This window comes from Saccopteryx leptura, chromosome 6 (genome assembly GCF_036850995.1).
Source record: "Saccopteryx leptura isolate mSacLep1 chromosome 6, mSacLep1_pri_phased_curated, whole genome shotgun sequence".
Classification (NCBI taxonomy): Eukaryota; Metazoa; Chordata; class Mammalia; order Chiroptera; family Emballonuridae; genus Saccopteryx; species Saccopteryx leptura.
Window position 1 is genome coordinate 86882235 of NC_089508.1, and position 23587 is coordinate 86905821.

The following is a 23587-nucleotide window of genomic DNA, read 5'->3' on the forward strand; positions in this document are numbered from 1 at the left end:
TGAGTAGTAACCAGAGGTGAATCTCAATGGGTGGTCGCCTTCTTTGACTATAAAGACCCCTGTCCCGTTGGGGGCATGCTGCTTCCCTCAGGGGACTTGGAAGAAAGTTTGAGAACCATTAAGCTCGATTCTAAGATCAGCTATTTCAGCCTCCAATTCCCCATCTACAGAGTGAAAGTGTTTACAAATTACCACAAATTCAAATGAGTCCATGTTGCTTTAACCTAAACTAATACAAATGATCACTCACCATAGCTGTCTAAACAGGCAATATGTGATAAATGTGCATCTAAGACAATGAGAAACAATAAACACCATTCTCCCAGAAGAAAAACATAAACTGTAAAAAAAATTATCTTTCAAAAAACCTCTGGGAACCTATTTTTCTTAATACAGTTCTCCTATGTCTCTGAATTTGAAGAATGCTGCCTGTAAAATCACTTTGGTTTAAACCCAGTTTCCATTACAGAGTGAGAAGAAGGGAAATCAACCAGTGGTTGATTTATGCATTAATGTGTGCACTAGTGGGATGGCAGACTCAACTGTTTGCTCTGCAGGGAACATTTATGTCCCTCTGTGTGCAGCACTGGGGGTGGAAGGAAAGGGTGACACTTCTACTTTCATGATTAAGAGAGTCTGCCATGTGCCTACGCCAGGTATAAAGAGACTAAGGCTTCAGAAGAGTGAGCCCTGGGAAAACAGAGATCATTTCATTACGACAGGGAACCCTTGCCAGGCCACAAAGGATTGGCAAAAAGTGGAGTGGCAGATCGTGAGCAATCCAAGTGGAAGAAGAAGGAAGAAACAGGAAAGCATAGGCAAATAGTGGAAGAAAAAATTCCCAAAGTTATACCTTTGAATTAAATTGTAGAAGATCTTGAATACCATGCTGAAGACTTTAAACTTAACTTGATAGGCAGTGATGAGTCATCAAAGATGTTTGAGAGAGGAACAACAATGTCTAAGCAGTCTGTGACATGGCCTGAAGACAGGTAAGCTATGACAAAGGCCTCCGTTAGGATGAAAGCAGCAGGCTGCCAGGGAACAAGTGTATGTAAAGAACCATGGGGCTAAAATCAGCACAATTTGGCAATCAGCTGGATGAACAAGATGAGAGTCTATGAGTTGCCAAAGATGCATCTGAGATTTTACTTTCAGGAGGAAAGCGGAATGTTAAATATATACATATACATATACATATATATATATATTTTATATAAGGCAGCTAAGAAAAGAGTTTGTATTGTGTTTCTATTGTGTGTGGTGGGGAGGGGCAAGTCAGAGGAGATGAGCAGACAGACAAGTTCTTGCAACCCTAGGGATTGTAAGACTTTCTGATATTCTGGCTTTGGAAAGTTTAGATTTGTGATACTAAAAGCATTTCCCAGTGTATGTTCTCCAGCAAAAACTAGAACTTTCTTGGGTCTGGAACTCGGGAAAACTTGAGTCGAAATAATCAGGTCTGACAAGCTTGTACGCAGCAATAAATGAAACCTCTAAGAGACAATGTGCAGAAAGCCAGGTAACGGCCACCTTTCGGAGGGTCACATTTTGGGGTACTGCAGAGTCAGAACTGAGGGACAGAGAGCAAAGGCGACGGAGAAACACTCCAAGGAGGAAGCACAGGAGAATCCAGTGTCTCAGATGTCGGCAGAGGAGATTTTAACACTGCCACTCGGAATCGGTGAAGATGGAAAGGACCAAAAGCACTGGTAACTGCTGTATCTGTGGTCTTGGCTGGTTCAGTGCAGCGGAAACAGACAGTAAGTCCTGCGAGAATCATCTACATGTAACTTACGCCTGAGAACTTTACCAGTGAGTGGAGACATGGAAGTTCTAAGAAGCTGTGTGATGCGTGATCCAAGTGAAGGGGTTCTAAAGAATGGCTGAATTTATCATTAGAAATGGGAGAAGGCTCCTGTCAAAAAGAGAACAAGAAACAAACAAAAAATAACATGCAGAAGAGGTGGTTGGGGATGATATTAAAGAGCTCTGGTGAAAAAAATATTAGCTGTTTTGAGTTTCTTTTTCTATGTGGGGCGAGGACATTAAAAATGAGGCAAAGAAATGAATAGTCTATAGGCAACCTATATAATTTTATTAACCAATGTCACTCCAATAAACTCAATAAAAAAAAATAGTCTACCCACAAAAGCACTGGTTCAAAAAAAAAATTCTTATCTTAAAAGAAATGCTTCCCTTCCTCCCCAGAGTTAATTCAGACTCCAGGGTGATCTCCCCCTCCTCTACATTTTCTTATCAATTTGCTCCTGCCTGGTCAGCTCTCCCCTTTACCGGCTCGGGCCTCCTGTTGACAATGCAGGGCTACTCTGCGCCTACTGCACATCTGTTCTTACCACCGGGGAGTACCTTCACAAACAAAACACTCCTCTATGTAATCTGCACAACACTGGGGAGGGGAGGATCCCCATTTTATGGACTGTCCAAAACCACAAACATACAAAGTGGCAGGCCAGTGACTCAAGACTGGGTCTGACGTGTAAGCCCCGTGTTTCCTTCTCTCTCTAGATACTTGTCAAGAGCCCGGCCACAGCCTCTTTCTGTCTAAACATTACACAGTACTACCGGCTTGCTGTCAGAGACCAAACTTTAAATGGCTGAAATATCTTGATAGATTGTGTGAAAATTTTATGGTCCTTCCGTCAGACACCAGAATTTATTATCACATAATACACAGTCAGAAGAAACGAAAGAAACCATCCCACAAGGGAAAACAATGTGGAGGCAGTGGCCCTTTGACACTCGGAGGCCACAGACATTATATGGATCCAATAAGAAAGCCACTTCTACGAGCGAGAGAACCACCTCTTGATCTTGCAAAATGTTTTTGGACACCTAAAGGCTCTTTTATTGCTGTGGCTGATTAAAATGAAAAGCTTAAACGACTAAAATGTTCTTTTTGATGAGTTTTTGCCATGAACTATGGACCTTATAGTCCAGTGGGATTCGAGCCCTTTGATCCTGGGCACTCACATAAATTCAGAGTCATAAAACAACATTGGACTTGATTTTACTGGTGTGGCTGATGTGCCAGATTTGTAATGCAATCTTGTTTCTCCCCTTCTCGTTTCTGGGCCCGTCCACCATTGTTTTATAGCAAAAAGGAGAGGAGTTTCCATTTGTTTCTGGCAATCAAGTTTCAAGATTGAGCCACTACTCCAACTACAATGTTGGAATTCACACAAAAAATAATGAGACTCTATTATACTCATTGACATTAGAGTCAATGCTATTTTATGTGCTGAAAATAAAATATTTAAAAAGGAAAACCATTTATGCATAAAAGTAATCCTAGATTCACTACTTAGGAGGGTTAGAAGATCATGTGGTTGGGAACTATATATAACACAAGTTTCAAGCAGGAAAAATGTGATCAGAGGTAACATTCAAAAATCTATTGCAGGACTGACTAATTGAAAATAAATGTTAAGTAATAAAAAGACCCCTAGGTTGTTTAGTAATATCTTAGATTTCAAATTTCATTTATCCAAAATAAAAAAAACTGGTGAAAAAAATAAAGGAAATATCCAATGAGACATTTGTTTAACAAAAATACATGAAATAAATGTAACTTAGATGTTTAATTCACATCCTAATCTTCTAATCATTTTCCTATGTGTATATCTGTACAATAGTCCTACAACTTCTAATTCTAGAGGTAAAGGTTTTACTATAAAAGGTCTACAAGGAAATAAAAATGCAAATAATTTTACAAAGACTTGCATTACAGAGACTGAACCGATTAATAGTGCTTTATCATTATTTCTTTTTGTGGAGTAAAACCTCAGTTTGGGCTCACTTAGAAAGACCAACAATATATTCAGCCTGTTCACTAGACCAGGGAATGTTCATTTAAATTGGATAAATAATTTTTAGCTATTTTATTTTTCATAGATTACCTGAAGACTGGGAAATTACTCACCAAGATTATTATATGAGTGACATGGGGCACAAGTCATCAGAGGTCTCAACAATTCTAATTTAAAAAGAGTTACCATTAAATATACCAATGTTACTGTCCTAGGGGCAATGCCTCATGCCATTTCCAGCCGTAGTCTCTCAGTCCATGTTTGGGGCCCCAGTGAACATTTCAGAGAGTGGCCCATCCAGAGAGAGAGAATCCCAGCACACACTCAGCTCCTTGCCTTTTGGTGTGACTGTATTAGATAAAGCCATATGAAATTGCTATTATATAGTTAAATGGGTCAAATCTCAGCAATTTCATATTATTCAATTTATAAACGCCACAAAAATTGAAAAAAAACCATTAATCTGTTCTCTCCATTAAACTCTAAGTTACATTATTATATCTATGTATTCACAGCAGATACGGGTCGTGGTGGGGGGGGATCTTTGGAAAATGCAAATCTACTCACGTCGCACAGTCCTCTGGTTCAGAATTAGTCAACAGATTCCCACTGTTCCGAGGACCAAATTGGGAAACCTTAAAAACACCAATAAACCCTTCTAGAATTCAGCCTTTGGCCCTCCTCCACTTCAGTGTTTTCAAACTGCAGTCCATGAAACATTAGTGGGAAAGCAAATCAACCTATGCTTTGTCACCAGCATTTTTTTAAAAAAGAGAGTTGAACATATCAGAAGGTATCAGATTAACAAATTCTGTTTAATAAATTATTCCTTGTGTACACACATACACATAACCTGGGTTTCAATATCAAAGAGATTTTTTCTTCTGGGATGCAGTTGAGGAGGTTGAGATATACGATTCGAGAGCTTCATTCCCAACCCCTCTCCTGTTGGGCACTTACTCCGCCCAGTCACACTAGCCTCTCTGCGGTCCTTCAAACCAGCCAAGCTCCTATTCGCCCTTCAGACCTCATCTTAAATGTCACTTCCTAGAAATTACCCTTCCCTGAACTTCCAAAGCTAAATTATACCCTATCGTAGTGTCTTATGCTATATATTTCTCCATAGCACTAATCTAATTATATTTATTGAGTGATTATTTCATCAGTATCTGTCTCTCTAACTGGACTACTAGCTCCCAGAATCCAGTACTTTATAGTGAATCAATGAACGATAGAGAGACCTTTAACTTTGTTTTGATGATTTCATTCTTAGATGAAGCACAGATGATCAATTTCATAAGGCATTGTTTTAAGTGGCTTTTTGCCCTTGGTCATATAGAATATGTGTGTGTACCTATATCTATATCTGTATCTACCTATCCATAAATGCATTGTGTATTACTTCTGTAAGTACATTAAACATTATGCCTTTGAGTAAAGACCTATATACACATATCTGTGAATTATATTATGTGAAATAAACTAAGCACAATTTTATTTTTCATGTGTTTAAAGCAAAGCTCTGAACTGGAATGCTATCGCAATCATCCGAAGAAAATCTACTTGGAGTTTTAAGAGAAAAAGAGTCAAGCTGACCTCCAGTGGTGAGATTGGGGAATGGCTTTTAAAATAATTGTAAAATACCCAGATTACCTATTCACACAAACCCACATACACCTGCAATATATCAGTGCAATTAATACTTTAAATTATATGTGTTTTATATATGTGTATATGTGTATATTTGCAACAGATGGGGACCTACTTTACAGATAATAAAAACTCTATATAAAATAAGCATACATGTATTACAGAGATACCTACAGCAGCTTCCAGAGACAGTAGAAGAAATTGCCAGTCATTTATGACAATCACAAAATCTGAGACTTGACAAATCTTACTTGAGATGTCATATCTGAAGTTTGTAAAATACATTAAAAGTAGATGATTTCTAGATGCTAATAATTATATATGCATATGGTCTAACATTAACTAATATTAAAATTTTAGTTTAAGTTGCCTTAGTCTGATATTTAATCCTTTGTGTTACAAATTCTTTCTTCCTAACTAAATGGTGAATTCTCTGAGTGCTAAGTATAGTGTCTGGCATACAGTAGTATACAGTGTTAGCTGCTATTGTTATCATCATTATTAAATCATGTTTATTCCCTAGCACATCTTTTATATTTGACAGGTGCTCAATTAGCATTTGATTACATGAAAGATAAACAATAAAAAGCAGAGGTGAATACATAAAATATAAAATTATATTCAGGAAGTAAATCTTTATAGAAAAAACAAATTTGAAATGCAACATCTTACTTGGGGCTCCCCATATCTGTGTTATACCTACTGGGGTGTTGTTCTTACATATTCAGATGTTTCCTTCATAAACTAACGGCAGCAGTAATGTTTCCATTAACAGGCAGTGATGGACATGAGAACATCATACTTTTATGACGAAACTGTTGAAAGCAATGTTCTTTGAAACAGAAGTGTAACATTAGTCACAGAATGTTTTTCTTTTACATAGGTACATGGTTTATATTGGAAGAACTTCACCACCATAAAATACTCAATAGCCACTGACTTAAAGTAAACTAACTTGCTGCTCCTCAGCACAATGCAATAGTTACCATTTCTTGGCCATCTACCACATGTCATTGTACCTCCAGTCCTATACCTCTCTCACAACACTTGCACTCAGCATCCTATCACCCAAGTTATGATATCATTGCAACCATATTCAGATGAGAAACTGAAGCCCAGAAAGGTTTAAAGAGTTTGTTCAGACCACACATCCAGTAGGTAGTGAAAATAAAATTCAAACTCAAGAAAGATTTCTCATCTGTGTTTCTACTCAGGTGATCTGCCTAGAGTTATGTTACATTTCTTTCAATGATTAAGTTAATTGACTTCAATATACTGGTTCATTTTTCGACATATTCTTCTCCTAAAGTCCACTGGTTTTAAAAAACTGATATTCTAACCAAGGGTATATGAGAGATAATCAGTCCAGAAATAAGGTCATGTCGTGAATACTCTTTAGGCAAGCACCCTCAAGGTATAAGGACTTCCAGAGGCAGTTCCGGGTAGAAGTTAAGAGTGTCATCTCATAGGTTTGGTGTAATGATTCATTTAATCCTCATATAAAAAGACTGGCACATGGTAAATGATCAATAAATACCAACTATCAGATTCATTAGTTATTAGAGAAATGCAAATCAAAACTACAATGAGATACCACCTCACCCCAGTTAGATTAGCTATTATCAACAAGACGGGTAATAGCAAATGTTGGAGAGGCTGTGGAGAAAAAGGAACCCTCATTCACTGTTGGTGGGACTGTAAAGTAGTACAACCATTATGGAGGAAAGTATGGTGGTTCCTCAAAAAACTGCAAATAGAACTACCTTATGACCCAGCAATCCCTCTACTGGGTATATACCCCAAAACCTCAGAAACATTGATACGTGAAGACACATGTAGCCCCATGTTCATTGCAGCACTGTTCACAGTGGCCAAGACATGGAAACAACCAAAAAGCCCTTCAATAGAAGACTGGATAAAGAAGATGTGGCACATATACACTATGGAATACTACTCAGCCATAAGAAATGATGACATCAGATCATTTACAGCAAAATGGTGGGAACTTGATAACATTATATGGAGTGAAATAAGTAAATCAGAAAAAAACAAGAACTATATGATTCCATACATTGGTGGAACATAAAAACGAGACTAAGAGACATGGACAAGAGTGTGGTGGTTACCAGGGGTGGGGGGAGGGAGGACATGGGAGGGAGGGAGGGAGGGAGAGAGTTAGGGGGAGGGGGAGGGGCACAGAGAACTAGATAGAGGGTGGCGGAGGACAATCTGACTTTGGGTGAGGGGTATGCAACATAATTTAATGACAAAATAACCTAGACATGTTTTCTTTGAATATATGTACCCTGATTTATTAATGTCATCCCATTACCATTAATAAAAATTTATTAAAAAAAAATACCAACTATTATTGTTATTTCTCCACTAGGACACAGAGCAAGCTAGAAGAAGTTGCAGGAAAATAGTCAAAGCATACACATACATAAGTGTGTGCATATACTAAGACATAATAAATCCACACTATGGATTCTAAAGACCTTATGGGGTTGGACTTATTAGAAGAGGCAACAGGTGCTGTTTATCATGCAGAGGCACATCCAGCAAACAGGTGACAGCATGGGAACAACCACATCACCCCACGTGCTTAAGGAATCGGTAACGCTGGGAGTTCTGTTAGAGAAGATAAAACTCAAGAACAGCTGAGGAAACCCCATGTTTAAATTGAAACTATCAAAAATAAATAAATAAAATAATATCAGCAAAGTAAGGAGCTGGAGAGATGGATAGAAATCTTGCCCCCGTATTTTCTTAATTTAAGTTCTCAGAAATTGATTTCTCTGAGAAATGTTTTGAAATCTCTAAGATGAATATAGACAAAAATCAAAATGATGGTGACAAATACTAGGGACTCTTCCTCAAACTGGGCCCAGGACCAGTTGTCAGATCGGAAGTTGGAAAGAGCAAACTTCTACCTGCTCCTCTCTCCCATTGGAAGGCTGGAAGAAGAGCTTGGCATTTCTGAAACCAGTGAAATAAGAGGACTCTGTTGCTATTTTTCTCTTGCCCAACACCACACAAATGTCCCCACTGTTTTTCATCCTATAAGGAGCTTGTATGGAGTAAGAACAGGGGGTGATGTGCTGTGCTGTTTGCCACAGGAAAGGGGCAGAAGGTAAATGAAAAGTTAGAAAACCATTATACTGGAGAAAGTGAATCAAATCAGTTGGCAAAGTGACAGTGGAGATAGCAGATTTGGAAACCACACAAACCTGCTGAGTAAATCTTGCCGTCACACTCACCAGCTGTGAAGACTCAGGATAGCACTTCACCTCCCTGAGTCTCCACTGATTAGAAATCACATCTATGAGGCACCAAGCACTGTGCCTGGCAATGTTGGTCCTCCATGCTCCATTTAAAATTATGTTTATAACCATCTCAAGTTAAATCAGGAAGCAAAGGGCACTCAGTACTTAAAACCCAAAAATCAAAAATTTTCTTCCTATCCTTTCTACAAAGGCCCTATAACATAGACAGTACACAATATTTTGTACTAAAGGTTCAATTTTCGCTCACCCTTCAAACACTGCTACCCTCGCTATCCCATCAATGGCCCTTTCCAAGGAAGGACAGTAAAAAAAGGAAGGAAAACAGGAAAGGAAAAGAAATGCAAAAGGCCACAAAGGTCTAAAAGCCAAAAGTGCTTTGCTTGATACTCATGACATTATGGAACAAGTAGATGAGCCTATTTTTATTCAGCCTTTCTAGGCCAGGGTCACCAACGCAGATGTGGGCAGGGCCAGGCAATCTACGTAAGCAAGTACAAAGGCCTGGATATAAGACAACAGGAAATACGGGGAAGTGTGGCAAGTTAGAACACACATGCTCATTTAAAATGAATCAAAGATGACTTTTTAAATAACACTGTGCTGAAAAGTCAAGAGAGCAAAAGACAACATGCAAAAAGTCACTTAGGCCAATATCAGTCTTTTACCTAAAGTTAAAAACTATTGAAAAAGGAAAACTGCCTTGGCCCACATGAGTGACCCACATTTAGAGTTCAAGACTCAGCAGAGATGATTGGAGCGGATGGTGCGTGAAGGAGGAATACAGAAACCTACCTGCCTCAGCTTCCGTGATACAAACGTGTAATGCACGTTCTCGGTTCCTCAACCAGCTTCCCTCCATTAGCAAGTGCAGTTTGACATAATCTCTGAATTATGCGGGGCAACATGTCATCCTAGAGCAGGGGTCCCCAAACTACGGCCCGCAGGCCACATGCGGCCCCCCTGAGGCCATTTATCCGGCCCCTCCGCACTTCCGGAAGGGGCACCTCTTTCATTGGTGGTCAGTGAGAGGAGCATAGTTCCCATTGAAATACTGGTCAGTTTGTTGATTTAAATTTACTTGTTCTTTATTTTAAATATTGTATTTGTTCCCGTTTTGTTTTTTTACTTTAAAATAAGATATGTGCAGTGTGCATAGGGATTTGTTCATAGTTTTTTTCATAGTCCGGCCCTCCAACGGTCTGAGGGACAGAGAACTGGGCCCTGTGTAAAAAGTTTGGGGACCCCTGTCCTAGAGGCTGAGGAAAAAGGGCCCTGGCTGGCTCAGTCAGCTAGAGAATTAATTGCTTTGTGTTCTTCATCAAAATTTGACTCCAAGCACATGGGCAGGTTGCTAGGTAGCCAGTGGCCTAAAAGGCATCTCAACCCCAGAAAACCAGAAATTCTACTAAACTCATAATGTATTGTACATCCACAGTGAAACAATAAATTAAAAGATTTCTCAACATTTAAAATTTGTTCTTCTTTCTGGCATCTCAGTAATGAATTACACTAATATCAGCACTTAGGGGAACATCATAAGGGTCTGATGAAATCATCATATTTCATCTTTGTGAAAGTTTTGTTTATTGGCCTATAAATTACTCCCTTTTTCTTGCAGTAATCTCCAGGAATTAACAGATTTAAGCGTACTGTGCTGATAACAAAGAACATAACAAATGGAACAGGCTCAGGATTTATGTGTCTTTATAAATGTAGCTGTATCAGCTGAAGTGTGTTTGGCAGTCAATTTTGCTTCAACAACAGCAACGTGTACCTATTAGAAATGGGCCAGTGTAGTGGGTGGATGATAGAAAAGTAAGAAAATCTGGAACTTTCTTTTAACGGTGGCCAACCTACCGTTTGGTTCTCTTGGGGGCAACCAGGTACAGGGGAAGTTCATTTCCAGTTTGGCATCCATCCCTGGTTCATCGCCCAGAGGGAGTCACCACATTAGAAATGTGACTGGATTGCACAATGAGCAGTGGCCTGCCAGAGGCCATCACTCAGCAGACTCTCCCCTCAGTGAAGGGCTATGCATGTGATGAACAGAGCAGAAGGATGGGTTCCTCCAAAGGAAATGTCATTGTTGGCTAGTTCGTTGTCTTGTATCTCACAACCCAGAGAACATTAGTTCAAAACAGATAAAAACAGCCTGTCATTTCCCTGGCACGTATTTCCAAACTGCTTATGCACTGGTCAAATGCAATATTCTTAAATTAGCCAAAGATGCTCAGAAGCCAGACAAGGAATATGCAATTTTGTTTTTTTCCGCTTTTAAAACCGAGGAAGCAGAGAGCCAAATAAGTCCTACCCAGCATATACTCAAGCTTCTCTCCTGCTGTAAAGAAGAACTAGGCCCTGTAATATTTCATTTACCATTCTAGAGCTGTGCCCTTCACTGGTCAGGCATTTGATAAAGCACTGGAAGCCTAGCATGCTCCACTCACACTGTCCCCTAGAGGCAAGTGGAACTGAGAAAAAGCCCCGGTTAAAAAGGAGAACCTCTAGAAGAAGCTATAAGAAAAAGTGTGGTGTATAAATAACAGGGATTTAGAGACTCTGAGTTAAATAGCCCTAGTGATGAAAATGTAATGTGGTAGATACCAAAACCTTTTTTTTTTTTTTTTGGATAGTGGGGGCAATCATAAAATCCAAAGGTGCTATTAGAAATTATATGGCCTGGTTCCTCCTTTTAGATATTAAAAAACTGAGCCCAAAAATGCATTGCTGAAGTTCATGTTGTTTATCACACCAAACCTAATACCTAAGAACCCAAAAACCTTTTTTTTTAAGTGAGAAGAAAGGAGATAGACTCCCACATGTGCCCCAAGTGGGACTCACCTCGCAATCCCGTTCTGAAGCCTATGCTTAAATCAATTGAGCTATTTTTAGTGCCTAGGGCTGATGTACACAGACCAACCAAGCTATCCTCAGCACCTAGGGCCACACTTGAATCAATCAAGCCACTGGCTGAGGGAGGGGAAGATAGGGAAGGGGGAGAGGGAGGAGAAGAGAAGCAGATGGTCACTTCTCTTGTGTGCCCTGACCAGGGATCAAACCTGGGATCTCCATACACCAGGCCAACACTCTATCCACTCAGCCAACTGGCCTGGGCCAAATCCAGACCTTCTGATTTAAAATATTATGTTCTTTCCATTAATGCTGCATTGATTATTGGAGAGAGGATAGGTTTCAAAGTCAGACAGATCTAGGTGGAGTCAAATTCAGGTTCCCCTCTTACTAGTCTAGAACTCCTGACAAGTCAAGTCAGTTTCTGAGAGTATCATGTCTTATCATCTGAGTATATTACTTTGCTTATATTTCTACATTTACTCTTTATAATATTGATGGGCTCTCTCTATCTTCCCTACTCCTGCCCTCCTGCCCTCCTTTCTTCCCTCCTTCCTTCTTCCTTTCCTCCCTCCTTCTCCTTCTCCCTCTCCCTCTTCCTCCTTCTCTGTCTCCCACTTCCCCTACTCTGTGAAGACACAGCTTCTGTAAACCTGGAAGAGGGCTCTCACCAAGAACCTGACCCTGCAGGCACCCTAATCTCAGACTTCCAATCTTCACTCTAAAACTATGAAAAATAATTCTTTAAGAAGAAAAAAAAAACCCTAATTCTAAATGACTGGAACAGAGGTTGGTACACAGTATGAACTGGATTAAAAGTTAGGTACTACTATTTTTTCAATCATAGGCTGTTATATAAGAAATATTTGTGCATCATCTATATGCCAAACACATTGGTAGGTACTTCAAAAGATGTAGAGAGAAACATCACTGCACCCTCCAGAGTGCCTACATCACCAGATTAGTAAGCAGGACCTTCGTGGCATGGAAATAGTACTAAAAACACTCAAACAGTTTAACTTAAACCCAGGAAGTAGAATATACATTGAGATGATAAGATTATATGAATTGATAAAAGGAAGGAGTCATATCCTGGAACTCCTACGGGTCTACCATACCATGCTTTTTACTTAAAAAATTTTTAAATTTCTTTTGAATGCTGATGAACAGGAGACGCCAAATCTTTTTCTCCTGCAAACTACTACCTTCTTTATTTGATCCAGCTAATAACACTGTTTTGTCTTTTTCCAAATAGCCCCAGATATATGGAAAAGATTTATACAGGCGGATGGGGATCCTCAAACCCCTCAGCGAGATCTTCTGAGCATGGCTTTTAAGATACCAAGAGGCAGAAAAAGCCCAATAGATATCAGGGGAACTACCAGCGTTTAGGATATGCCCTTAAATGGGTCTCCAACACCCCAAATGGGTCTCATAGGATGCCATCTGGATCCTGCTTCAATAGTGGAAAGGAAGGTCATTGAGCTAAAGCCTGCCAGACTTACATGCCTCTGCTGTGAGGAAGCAGGGACACTGGAAGGTAGGCTTCCCCCTCACTCCTCTAAGGGAGGGTTCAGTCTCTTCCAGCCCTGCTCCAGCCACCTATGACCTAACCTTGCCCAGAATGCTGGGGTTTGCCACTGAAGGCTGAAGGTGCCCAGGGCCGTCGGCCCCATCTACGACACTGTGGACGAGCCTAGGGTATTTCTTTCAAGAAGCAGGTAAACTGATCTCATTTGCACAAGGGCCACTTAACTATGTCTTGCCTGAATAGTCAGGTTTTTTATTCTTCCCTCGAAGATCTCTGTTGTGGGTGTTGATAGTCCCATTTTCTGCTGCTTTGTTTAATATATAGTGTTTCCTTTATTCCTCCTACCTCAATGCCCCACTCATATTTCAGGCTGGGACCTACTCCTAATTTAGAGCTCTCTTTCCCCCTTTTGCCAACTTCTATTATGAATCTACCTTTGCCACCCAGCTTAGTGTATCCCAAGGTTCTCTTTACCAAGCCACAGTCGCAGAGCTCCAGGGAAAAGCAACCTGGTCTCATCTCTCCAGGCGGAGGAGAACAGAAGCTCCATCTCCACACATGCTGCAGATGGCTTTTCCAGTCTACCTGAATCATTACCAGCTAGAAGCAGCGGTCATTGGGACTTGGACATGAGCTGCAAAGTATAGAATTGTGACAATTCCAGTGCCATGCAGACTTTTCCTGGATGTGGACTTTTCCTGGACTCCTGCTCCTTGGAACAGCTCCTAACAGACTGAACTGGGGACTGGGGTTGGGTTGCATTTATCAGGGACTTGGCATGGTGTTGGGGCCAACTTGGACTTGGTGAACTTGTTAAGGACACTACTCTTTTATGGATTCTTGCTGTATTGGCCAAGAGTTTGCTTAAAGGCTTTAATCACTGTAAAAAAAAAAATTGAAGTCTAGATAAAGAAGATGTGGCACATATACACCATGGAATACTACTCAGCCATAAGAAATGATGACATTGGATCACTTACAACAAAATGGTGGGATCTTGATAACATTATACGGGGTGAAATAAGTAAATCAGAAAAAAACAAGAACTGCAGGATTCCACACATTGGTGGGACATAAAAACGAGACTAAGAGACATGGACAAGAGTGTGGTGGTTATGGGGGGCAGGGGAAGGAAAGGAGGGAGAGGGGGAGGGGAAGGGGCATGGGGAGAACTAGATGGAAGGTGACGGAGGGCAGTATGACTTTGGGTGATGGGTGTGAGGCATGGTTGAGTGACAAGATGACCTGGACATGTTTTCTTTGAATATATGTGCCCTGATTTGTTGATGTCGCCCCATTAAAATTAATAAAAATTTATTATTTTTTTAAAAAAAGATTATATGAATTGACATAGATTAGTACTCCAAAAAATGGGTTACTTGGGGGAGAAAAGAATTATGTGGGAAACAAGTAACAAAGTTCTCTCTCATAGTTTTCTCTAACAGGGGAACCAGATAGTTCTGAAACTTATTTGACCATAAAATCTTTTTGTCAAGAAGCATTTCAGAGACTCACTACTGAGTAGAATGAGCTTCGGGGAACCTAATTTAGAGTTAGACTACCCTGATAGAGAGCACAGGGGCTGAAAAATTATGGAAAAATCACCCTAAGAGAATAAGTCAAATCTCCCAAGGAAGTCCTCAACCAAGAGAGCCCGGGGATCACTCAAGATGTTTCATCACAAGGAGATTTGTGCAGAGAAAAGGAATGAGAAATAACACTTACTGAGCAATGTACTACATAACCAATACCACTGGATGAACACTGTACTGAACAATCCTGAAAGAGAGGTGTCATCAGCAGCATGAGTATATTGTATGGATGTCAAAACCAAAAAAACTGAGTCCCAGAGAAGTTGATTCATTTCTTTTCTTTCTCTCTCTTTTTTTTAAGTGAGAAGTGGGGACGCAGAGAGACAGACTCCCGCATAAACCCTGACTGGATCCACCTAGCAAGCTCCCTACCCAGCGTTTCTCTGCCCATCTGGGACCACTGCTCTGTTGCTTGGCAACCAAACTATTTTAGCACCTGGGGTGAGGCCATGGAGCCATCCTCAGTGCCTGGGGTCAAGTTGCTCAAAACCTTTGAGCCATGGCTGTGGGAGGAGAAGAGAGAAAGAGAGAGAGAAAGATAGAAGAAGGAGGGGAAGGGTGGAGAAGCAAATGGTTGCTTCTCCTGTGTGCCCTGACCAGGAATTGAATCTGGGACTTCCACATGCCAGGCCAACGCTCTACTGCTGAGCCAATGGCCAGGGCCAGTTGATTCATTTCTTAATGTCACAATACAAGGGGTTGAACTGAGTTCCTATTCAAAAACCTGAGTTCTTTCACATTTCATCATGCATAAAATAATATCACAATCAAAATCTGACCACAATAAGGCAAAAAGATCAGTCTCACATCTTGTACAACAGCTGCCAGGGTGATTTTCAAACCTTGCTCCTAACAAGCTCAAAGAAATAACTCCTTATTTGTACCATGAGAGAATTAGTTTTATCATATGCTTTAGACGTGCTGATCTGAACATTGTTTCTACCCAGGAGTTATGAACTTGTGAAATGGCTACCACAGACAAAAATTTCTTAAGTGAAAACCTGTAAAGCTAAGACTTTTTTAAAAAATTAAGTCAGTAACAGAATTATCTAAAAGTGAAAAATGAACCAGATGATGCTAAGTATCATGAAGTGATCATAAACTCTTAAGGCACAGTTTGCTAAATAAAGAGCACATTTGCACAAAATAAAAGAATTATGGTGATTATATTATAAATGAGAAAAAGAACAGTGAAGCCAGATAACGTTTGACCTGCTACCACTGTAGATTTGAAAAGTCAGCCAAGTGCTTTGACTTTGTGTAGGTTTATAAACATAAGGCTCTCGTAATTGACACATTCAAGTCATCAACAAATCTTAGCTTTTGAACTACAAGGTAAATCTGTATGTAAGTTGCTACACATTTTGCAAAGATGGTCCCAAGACCAAGCCCTGTGCCCTCTCTCTAATACAGCTCTCAACAAATGGTAGGCACGAGACTAAGAACTCCAAACTCCCCCAATTTACAAGCCTTGGGACTCTGGGCTAAAAATGTCAACCTCCAACCAAATTACTTTAGGTTGTAAGGATCCCATTTGCAGATTGGTGAATGTAACAATTAAGGTCCTCTGAATTTTGGTTTGCTGTTTATTGAATCATGTGTTTTTTTTTTAACTCTATAAAAAACATTCCAAAGAATGTAAGAACTGTGATACTTATCAGTTCTTGTATTTGGTGATAGAATTACTCACCTTTCCTGACTAATTTAACAATAAAATATTTCTTATTCTAGAAAGGCATGTGAAAGATGTCCTGAAACACATCAGACTTGTCCCTGACCTCTAAGTTGTTGAAAAGAAAATCTAACAGGCAATTGAAGGCTGCCAATGGAAATCACATACAGAGAAATGAACACTGAAACAGCAGTTCTCTCACCCCTTATCTTCTACTAATCCTCTAACAATAGATGCAACTTGGCTACTTTGTAAAACAAAACAAGTAGGGATGATATTCAGCTTCAGTGAGTGTCCACAAGTACAGCCAGGCTAGGTGATAGCCTGTTTTATGTGCAGCTTCTGTTCTGACTGATTGGTGTTGCTGCCAATGTATTAATAGTTACTGTTCTGTATCTTCCAGACAACAGGGCTTAATCAGAGCATAAACGAGCCAGGCGGGTGAAATGGCCTGGAGTGGGGAGAGCGTCAGACTAGAGAACACATGTAGCAATTGAAGTGGATACTTGCTGCTCGGCTCCTGCAGGTGGACGCCATACAAGAAAATAAACCCACTGTTGCCAGATTTTCCTTTCATTTTTTTTTTAAAGAAGCAGCTAGAAATCCCTGCACATTTTAAAATATTTATTTCTAATTCAATCTTTAAAATGCTGTTTGCCAACTGTAATGCCAGTGGCCGAGGCCAGGCAGGTCCATATTAGATTTGGGCAGACCATCGAGCAGGGGTCCCCAAACTTTTTACACAGGGGGCCAGTTCACTGTCCCTCAGACCGTTGGAGGGCCGGACTATAAAAAAAAACAACAACTATGAACAAATCCCTATGCACACTGCACATATCTTATTTTAAAGTAAAAAACAAAACGGGAACAAATACAATATTTAAAATAAAGAACAAGTAAATTTAAATCAACAAACTGACCAGTATTTCAATGGGAACTATGCTCCTCTCACTGACCACCAATGAAAGAGGTGCCCCTTCCAGAAGTGCTGCGAGGGCTGGATAAATGGCCTCAGGGGGCCGCATGTGGCCCGCGGGCCATAGTTTGGGGACTCCTGCCATAGAGGAACTGTGGAGCCGGAAAGCATTGGGCCATTCCTGTTTAATCGCGTCTTGCAATAGCAAATGAGCACACAGGCAGGAGAAACTGCTTCTGGCGGCAGCAGATGAACGAACAGCAAAAATAGCCCCTCACAGTGGCGGGTAGGCAATACGCCCTGAGGGCAAGCTCCTGTAGCCTTACATAGGCCATACACATGATGCTCTGCCATGTGCTCACACACTAATCATGCAAAGTGCAAATGAGCAAGCCTAACACAGCTGTTTTCCCAACAGCCACAAAAATCTTCTCTAGAATGAGAGTTACCAGTTTCCTATTAAGAGCTGTCTATGACTGTTAAAAGTGTTCTACACTACAGGTATGTGATTTCAGCAAGTAGGTATAAACCACAAACATGGGCAAAAATATTTTGTATAGTTCATTGAAAATAATATTTAAGGAGCAGATAATCCAGAGATCCTTAAAGAACACTTAAGGATATAATTAGGAACATTGTTTAACCTTTACTGTTGTCAATCATACCCTGGTCTGATTTTATTTTAGATAGAGTTCATGGTCCCCACACACTTTTTTCCTTTCCATTTACTCTTCTCTTTCCCTTCAGCAACCTTTCCTTAGTTTGAGATGAAAGATCATGGGACTTCTACGGAGATGACACAAAATAATGTAAGTAATGTCTAAAATAATGCCCAGCACAAAGTAAGAACTCAGAAATTACTATGATTATTATTTAGTGGTCAAAGTCCTCAACAGGGCTGGTATACAGCTTGGCAAAAGCGAGTGTTAACTTTTAAAACTAAGCTGTTCCATAAAATTTCTGCTCACAGAATCACCCTGTTCCTACCCTCGTTAGCAAACTGTCTCTTAAGTTCATCCCCAGCTCAGCTCCTCTGAGACCAGTGGAAGATCTTTTGTACATCAGAACACAGATAAAGAAAGAGAGGTCTCTGTAGAGCGTTTTGCAACAAAGGAGATAAGGGCCTCACCTCTCTTTTTCCCCGAGGAGACAGAGGTACTTTTCCACTTTTTTGTTTCTTTGTGAAATAGACTCATTCCCTCTTCCTAACTAGATGGGGGTGGCTTGAATTCATACATCGTATGACTTAATGATCTCTTTGCTATTTGCAACGGCTTCATGTGTAATCTAACAAGTTATCTAAGTGATTTTAAATGTGCATTATCACACTGAAGACTATTTGATCCACTACTTTATTAAATTAGCAAGTAATCAGTTAACACCAAGCACAAGTTTTATTTAAACATTGCTACTGTCCTCTCCTGAGAGATGGAGTCAACCCAGACATCAGAATACTAGAATCAGTGCCGGATTCAATATGTACTTATTTTAAATTAAGACTCTGAAATTTCTTGTTACAGGCACTGCAAGCAAACACCAAAAATAAGGGGTTGACAGTTAGATGGTGGGATGAAAGAAATGATGCCTCAGTCTCTCTGAGCTTCACCAAAGAGGATCATCAAGTCAGCAGTTTCCAGACTTTTCCTGGAGACACAGAATAGATGGTGCAACACAACTCCTCCTCCTCCTCCAGTCACTTCCTTAAATGCCTTAATCTGCTTGACATCATACTGCAGGCATGTGCTAACAGACAATTACAAACACAGGAGTGGAAGTGAGCCAAACAAAATAATTTATACTGTGTATAGAAAAAATAGTAATTATTTAAACACCTCTTATAAACAGCACAAGTCTAAATACCCTATCATCTTTTCTGCTTTACAAATAAAACCATCAGTTTCCCCAATCAAGTCATTTTCCGAATCTAATGTATTTGTGGCATTAAAAAAAAAAAAAGAAGTTAAATTATATTAAAAATAGAATCCAAGGCGTTCATCCCCAGGCTAGACTCAGTGCCCACTGGCAGGGTGCTGGCTGTAGGTGCTGTCTAGGTAAGTTTGCCTTTAAAAAGGGAATATTTAATTCAGCACATGGAAAAACTAAGACTCAACCACATACAACCAGTTCAACAGAATCAAAGAGGTATACCTGTAGATTTTCAATTTCTTCTTTGTGTTCCCTCTTCAAGTGTAGAATAGCAGCTTGGTATTCTGTAAGAGCACAAAAGAAGCCAATTACAAGGAAGTACAAAATTATACACAAAATTAGAGTGAGCATCTCCAAGATTCCAGAGGTGCTTCTGTAAGTAAACTGAGTAAATAAATGCCACAATTCGATAGTAACTTGACAAGGGATGTTGAAAATTGAGACAAGATAGGACAAGTAGCTTAGGATAGAAGGGAGAGTTCTTCTATTTAGCAAACCTTGAATTATAATAAAATCCAAATTAGGCAAAAAGGATAGAGCTTTAAAAAAAAAAAAAGGCATGATGCGTGAATGTCCCAGATAAAGACTGGGTCAGAGTTTGTCTTTAAGGAGGAGCTAGAAGGCCCCACAGAGAACAAATACAGATATGTTAAGAACAGGCACTGGAAATAAGATGAAACTTTCTATATGAGATCAGAAAATTCTATTTTTAACTCTCTCCACACCCCCCCTCCCTAAAATCTCCATTTGAATGCAAGGCTAAGCATGTACCCAGCGCTGATTTTATCTTTAGATTACTTCAGAAAGTCAAGATTATTTGTCATCTGGATGAGAGAATGTAGAGTGAGTTGAAGTTGAAAGGAGGAAAAAATACATTTCTGGTCCAATTTTAGTCTGACTCTAATAATGTTTATTCCAACAATAAGTCTCAAGTGTATGCAGGAACTCTAGCCAACCACTAAAACTACCATTCCCTGGCTACGCATGAAGCAGCTATGACCACTTTATTTCCAGCAGTGTGGCTAAGTATGTGGGGTCAGGGAACTAAGCAGGCTGCACACAACCACAAAACAAAATGCTGTGAGAAAAAGTTTTTGTGGGGTACACCAGTTTTTTACAAGTATGTTTTGCTTGTGACTATGAATAAGAAAATTGTCAATTAGGTGTCAGTTTAAAATGTATGTAAAGATAGGCTATTTCTTCAAGTGAATTTCAGAAATCAGGCATGAGAGGCTAGGTTTCTATTCAAAAGTGGATGAGGGAAATTTTGGGGAAAGCCATAATGGGAGAGGAGTGTTGCTATTCATAATTATGACTAGTCATACCACTGTTCTTATGGGAAATGTGGTCCACTTGGCTGTGAATCCATCAGCAAATTCCGAGGCTCCAAACCATACCTTGAATCAAACCACTTCTCCCTATCCCACAACCACCACTATGGTCCAAGCCACCACCATCTTTTCTCTGGACGACTGTTTCCACACTTACCACCACCAAAACCCCTTCTCCTCATAGCAGCCTGATGATCTATTAAAGGTATGAACCAGATCATGACCCATCCCTGGCTTTCTGCTGTACTTAGAGTGAAATCACCACCCTCCTACAGCCCATAAGGTCCCTTGTGACCTGGCTCCCGTATACCTCTCCCTGTCTTCCCCTTGCTCATCCAACTCCAGGCACACTGGCTTCTTGCTATTTCTTAAATTTGTCAAGTTCTTTTCTACATCAAAAACCTTACTAATATCAGGGAAAGTAATAACGAATTATAGTTGTTGAGGTCTTTCTATGTACCAGGTGTTATCTTAGCACTTCACATGTAAACTTGTTTCATCCTCCCAATAATCCTATGATGTAGGTGCATCTTTGTCATTAAAGATGAAGAGACTGATGCAAAGCTGAGTAAGTTGCAGAGCTGGAAAACATACATAATTCAATGAGTGAATGTATAAACAAACTGTGGTATATTTATAGAAGGGAATACTATTCGGCAACAATAAAGAATGAACTATTGATATATACATCAACATAGATGAATCCCAAAGGCATTTTGCAGAGTGAAAGAATTCATTCTCAGAAAGCTAACTATTGTCTAATTCAGTTTATATGACATCCTGGAAAAGTTTAAACCATAGGGGTGAAGAAGAGATCAAAGGAGTAGTGGCTAGAGGTTAGAGATGAGGAAAGGTTTGACTACAAAGTGTCAGCACAAAAAGGGACCTTTGGAGTGATTTGACTATTTTTTATTTTGAATATGGTGGTTACATGAATCTACATATCAGTTAAAAATTACAAAACTATATCTCCCCCAAACTTAATTCTATAGTATGTTAATTTTTAAAAATCTACATCAAATATTATGCTTTTAAATATTTTCCTTAGGAGATTCAGCATAACACAAGAATACATGTTATTACCACTTCTGTTCATTGTTTTCCTAAGGGTACTAGTATATGCTGTAGGACAAGGGAGAAAAAAAACCAACATGCTCATGCACACATGATATACACGTTTATATAAACATATATAATACATGTATATACACACATAATAAAGAAAAAATAAAGCTATTCTTCACTATGGTTATATATTTTAAAAACCCTAAAATTCGGTATATAAAATATTAGAATATGTGAGTTTAGTAGGGTTGCTTGATACAAAATCAGGATACAAAAGTCTTACTACTGAAAAGAATATAAAAAAGAAAATAAAACATTTACAGTATCCCTAACTGTCCAAAGTACTCTTAGAAAGAACCTTAACAAAAATATGTAGGGCCTCATGAAAAACTAGAAATGCTAGACGGGAACATATTACAAAGAAAGATACAAACAGGTAGTAAGCAAGCCATGTTTTGCTAAGACAATATTGTAAAGATGTTGATTTTCTCAAATTAATCTATAGATTCAATGCAATCCCATTCAATATTTCTAAGAGTTTTTGTTTTGTTTGAAATTTAGCAGTACAATCTAAATATATATTGAAACACAGAAGTGCAATAAAACCCCCCCCAAACCAATGAACTGAACAAACCAAAAAATGAGCCAAGAAATTCTTGAAACATAAACAGAAGGTTAGACTACCTAATAAGAATTATTTTTAATTACCACCACATAATTGAAGTGGTGTGGCACTGACACAGGGAAAAACAAAAAGACTAAAAGAATAGACTAGCAGTGGTCGGCAAACTCATTAGTCAACAGAGCCAAGCATCAACAGCACAACGATTGAAATTTCTTTGGAGAGCCAAATTTTTTAAACTTAAACTATATAGGTAGGTACATTGTTATTAACTTAATTAGGGTACTCCTAAGCTGACCAAAGAGCCGCACTCAAGGGGCCAAAGAGCCACATTTTGCCAACCACTGGACTAGAGAGCCCAGAAATATACCATGAATTGTGGTCACATAATATATAACAGAAGTATCATGGAAGATATTTGTTTACAGTGAGAATAGCCTTTTCTTTAACTATTGGTTAGGAAAAGTGGATATTTACATGGAAAGACATGAAACTGGACTCCAAATTTATACCATATAATAATCTGTTCTAAGTCAATTAAGAGCTAAATTGTGAGAAAGAAAACCATAAATGTTTTATAAAATAATATAATTTTTTTAAAACCTCAGGACAGAAATGAACTTATGATTCTAATTGCATTACACATGAAAGAAAACTGATAAATTTCACTCTATTAAAATTAAAAACTTCTTTTCATAAAAATACATCATAAAGAAAAGATAAGTCACAGAATGGGAGAATATACTTGAAACAAATAATCAAAGATCTACTATAAATAGATATACCAACAATTTTTATAAAATTATAGTGAAAAATAGGCAAAAAATGTCAATAGGTGCTCTAAAAAGATGACACACAAGTAACAGATAAGTTAAAAAGTGCTCATTCTCATTAGTATTTAGAAATATTTAATGTCCAACAAGCCCTGGCCGGTGCTCAGTTAGTTAGAGTGTTGTCTCAATACGCCAAGGTCGTGGGTTCAATCCCTGGTCAGGACACATACAAGAATCAACCAATGAATGCATAAATAAGTGGAACAGCAAATCAATGTTTCTCTCTCTTCTCCTCCTCTCTCTGTAAATATCAATAAGTAAAATAAAATAAAGTCCAAAACTGAGTGTTTGTGAAGATGTGGGGCAATGGAAACTCTGATACACAAGTGGTAGGAGTGCAAATTGGTACCATCACTATGGAAAATGGTTGGCATTTTCTAATAAAGTGGAGGATACTCATACTTCCTACGTAATAATTATGATCCTAGGTTCACATAAATGCAACACTATAAAAGAAAAGCAAATAATATTAACAAAAGCCA

At 39.1% G+C, this 23587-nt stretch overlaps 1 protein-coding gene across 4 annotated transcripts in view; it reads right to left on the reverse strand.

Annotated features, from left to right (window-relative positions):
* The window catches only part of FMN1 (formin 1), a 447836-nt gene that overhangs the window by 231459 nt on the left and 192790 nt on the right, over positions 1-23587 (reverse strand). For all 4 annotated transcript variants that reach the window (XM_066341834.1, XM_066341832.1, XM_066341833.1 and 1 more), the window contains one exon: positions 19477-19538. In XM_066341834.1, the coding sequence (XP_066197931.1) occupies positions 19477-19538 (62 nt within the window). The remainder of the gene's footprint in view (positions 1-19476; positions 19539-23587) is intronic.